The sequence below is a fragment of the Priapulus caudatus genome, unplaced genomic scaffold (genome assembly GCF_000485595.1).
Source record: "Priapulus caudatus unplaced genomic scaffold, Priapulus_caudatus-5.0.1 Scaffold885, whole genome shotgun sequence".
Taxonomy (NCBI): Eukaryota; Metazoa; Priapulida; class Priapulimorpha; order Priapulimorphida; family Priapulidae; genus Priapulus; species Priapulus caudatus.
This window is the reverse complement of record NW_014577946.1, coordinates 23,284-26,197: the sequence shown is the minus strand read 5'-3', so window position 1 is coordinate 26,197 and position 2,914 is coordinate 23,284. Positions and strand designations below refer to the sequence as shown.

Genomic DNA, 2,914 nt, shown 5'->3' with positions numbered 1-2,914 from the left:
GGCGAAGACACAGCATAGGCCATGTGAACATCAAGTGTTCGCTTCGTTTCGCGCTTGCTAAAGCAACTCTTTACGGTATCGAATCTGTCTCTCGACCAAAACGTTAGACTAGCGAAATGCTACAGGCGAGCGTTGCATGGTCAAAACACCCACTGTCTCCGAATTCTTCTGTAAGCAGCTACTCGAAGCACTACTAAATGGTCCATTGTCGCTTACACACGGTGGGATCCGTGTCGAAAAATGACCTGCTTTGGTATGCTCCGATAACCGACTTTACGTAACCTGGCTGGCAGTTTTTCTCGATAATCAGAAACTTGCTGTTAGTCCGCAATAGTCAGGAACTCACTGCCATGAACTGGAACAGGTCTTGCCTACGACCTGCCAACAGGACGGCTAGGTATTTTCATGCGGTAGACAGCGTTCTCTGTGTCTGCGATGGTTGACTCTTGGCATACTGGCATTCCGTTGCAGAGTGTAATGTCTTAGTTTATTCCGCTCCAGTACAACGCATCTAGCACGCAGGTGTGTTTAATCTATGCCCTGATGTCCATAGTAGGTCTGCGAGTACATCCTTCCATACCTCAGCTGGAACACGCAACACACTGTCCCTTCAAAGAATAATGCATTTCCCACTGATAGTTCATCACGTAACGAACCAATATGACTATTGGTGTAGGGATCTCGATGTTTCTGGCCAACCATATGATAGTTCACTTAGCTGTTGAGTGTGGAGTCTCTCCTGAGCTTACTCGTACGCTATTTAAGGCGTTCTAGTGCTATAAATCTCACGAGTCAATCTGCACACAAGATCAATGGTAACTTCGTTTTCTGGAGCTTGGTAGTCGCTACGTCATTCTCCTCACTGCCGTATTCATCTATCACGGTATCCTCGGAGCTCATGCAGCATCCATACGCTGTAAGCTGGGTGGTGCTTCTGTCAACGGCTTTTGCAGAATCAGACAAGCGTTTGTGGCAGATCAGGACTTTGAAACGCGCCAGTAGAGGATATGTATGGAACGTGTACACCAAATACTATGGCGAGTACTCCCTGTTCATACATGCATAGCACCTCTACGTCAGATAGTTTTTTGAAGCATATGCCACCGGTTTCCGCATCCGCACAGACCGCGCCCAGTCCTTTGAGGCTGCATCAGCTGGCATACTGGCGCTACTAGGTTCAAAGTACTGCAGCGTGAGTCCCGCGTCACTAGCTCGTAGCTCATCAAAAGCCGCAGGTGATGTCCACCACATGAATGCAGCATCTTCGTTAGCAGGTCACGTAGAGGTCTGCTTGTCGCCACCTGGAGATGAAACGTGACAAGTACGTTACGAATCCAGGAAGTTCATGTAACTCCTCTTAGTAGCAAGGCTTGGCATAGCCTGCAGTCGGCTATTTTCACTGTGCAGGGTGTACCCCTAATCGGAGTATGTCATACCACAACGAAGCGCATGCTGTCGACATTGATGTTGCACTGCGAGTGAACAATAGACCAGTCTTGGCGGCGACACACATCAGTCTGTGCAGAATCTGATCGTGTTCCTCATCAGTTTTAGCATAGACTGCTACATCGTCTGCTATGCCTACTGCACCATCCACTTGGTCCAGGATCTGATCCATTTTCAATTGAAAGATGTCCTGCGAGACGGACAATCCGAACGGCAGACGTACAAAACAATATCTCCCAAACGGCGATTGGAATGTGGTGAGGAGCTGCGATTCCTCGTCAAGTTTTATTGACCAGTATCCCGCTTTCGCGTCAAGCTTTGAGAATACCTTAGCCCCTGCGAAGTGGTGTGTGAGTTCTTCTACAGTAGGTATCTTGTGATATGGACGTTTTAGTGCTCGGTTGAGATATCTTGGGTCCAAACAGACACGCAGGGATCCGTCTTTCTTGTGCGAATAGGCCAAACTAGACACCCAGTCTGATGGTTCTGTCACCTTACGTATGACGTGGTTTTCTTCCATGTAATCCAGCTCTTTCTTTATTTCGTCTTTCAGTGCAATAGGGGGTTTTCGAGGTGCATCAACGTGCGCTGGCGCATTTGGATCGACTGTAATCTTGAATGTGCCTGGCATACATCCAATCCTGTCAAATTGTTCGGGGTACAGTCGCTTCAGGTCATGCACGTTCCCTATGGAAGATACGTCTGCTCTCATAGATGATTTTGTTGTCACGCTATCAGCAATGTTTGTGCTGTTGATTGCACAGTGTAGTGTCACTAATTTTAGCCGTTCACTGGACTGTAGACCAATAACAGCTGGTCCTTCCACGTCCACTATGTAGAATCTACAGTCGGTCCACTCAGAACCGTTATAGCTGCATGGCACGTCAATAGCTCTACGGCACGGGATTGGTGTGCTGTTGTAAGCAGTTAGCCGTGTTCGTTTGGCTGCCATGGCAATTTCTTGTGCGGGGTAGCCTTCCGTTGTGAGCATGTTGGGGTACATTCTGCGAAATACAGATAGTGGCAAGGTGTTTCCTTGAGCACCAGTATCTACCTTGAGTCTGAGCGTGTGTACGCCTGGACGGTTGCGTAGCTTGATGTCTAACCCTGCGAATGCTTCATCGCGTTGCATCTTATCTAGACACATGGTTGACACAGTTATGTTGCTGAATTGCAACCTATCAAATCGCTCACCCAGGTCCTTCGCACTGTCTTGTGCATTGTGGATAGCGTCTGTATGCATATGACTATGGTTATCTCTCTTGTAAGGAGTGTTGCTGCGAGCTCGGTATGGCTTTCCTCCCTTGTAATCAGACCTTGAGCGTCCACGGTCACCTGAGGGTCCCCGACCACGTGGTGTGGATTTGTGCCATCGTTTCTGTTTGCTCGCTAGACAAACGCGTGCCCAGTGGTTCATTCTGCCACAAGCTTTGCACTCTGCTCCATATGCTGGGCACTGTTCCCGTGG

The 2,914-nt window shown here is 48.6% G+C and overlaps 1 protein-coding gene across 1 annotated transcript; it reads right to left on the bottom strand.

The window, feature by feature from the left end:
- Positions 1–528: 528 nt before the first annotated feature.
- Positions 529–2,689, bottom strand: LOC106814213 (uncharacterized protein K02A2.6-like). Its single transcript, XM_014818511.1, has 3 exons — positions 1,586–2,689; positions 1,164–1,301; positions 529–585 (listed from the first exon to the last, which is right to left on the bottom strand). Exons 1-3 carry the CDS (start codon positions 2,687–2,689, stop codon positions 529–531), a joined length of 1,299 nt encoding a protein of 432 aa, XP_014673997.1.
- Positions 2,690–2,914: the final 225 nt, after the last annotated feature.

Bases quoted from the DNA above. Each gene is read 5' to 3' on its own strand.
- LOC106814213 (XM_014818511.1), bottom strand. From the start codon at position 2,689: ATGCATACAGACGCTATCCACAATGCACAAGACAGTGCGAAGGACCTG. The intron at 1,302-1,585 runs GTAGGCATAGCA...TTTCATCTCCAG, and splicing joins TGGACCAAGTGGATGGTGCA to GTGGCGACAAGCAGACCTCT. The intron at 586-1,163 runs GTATGCCAGCTG...TGCGTGTTCCAG, and splicing joins CTTTGAACCTAGTAGCGCCA to CTGAGGTATGGAAGGATGTA.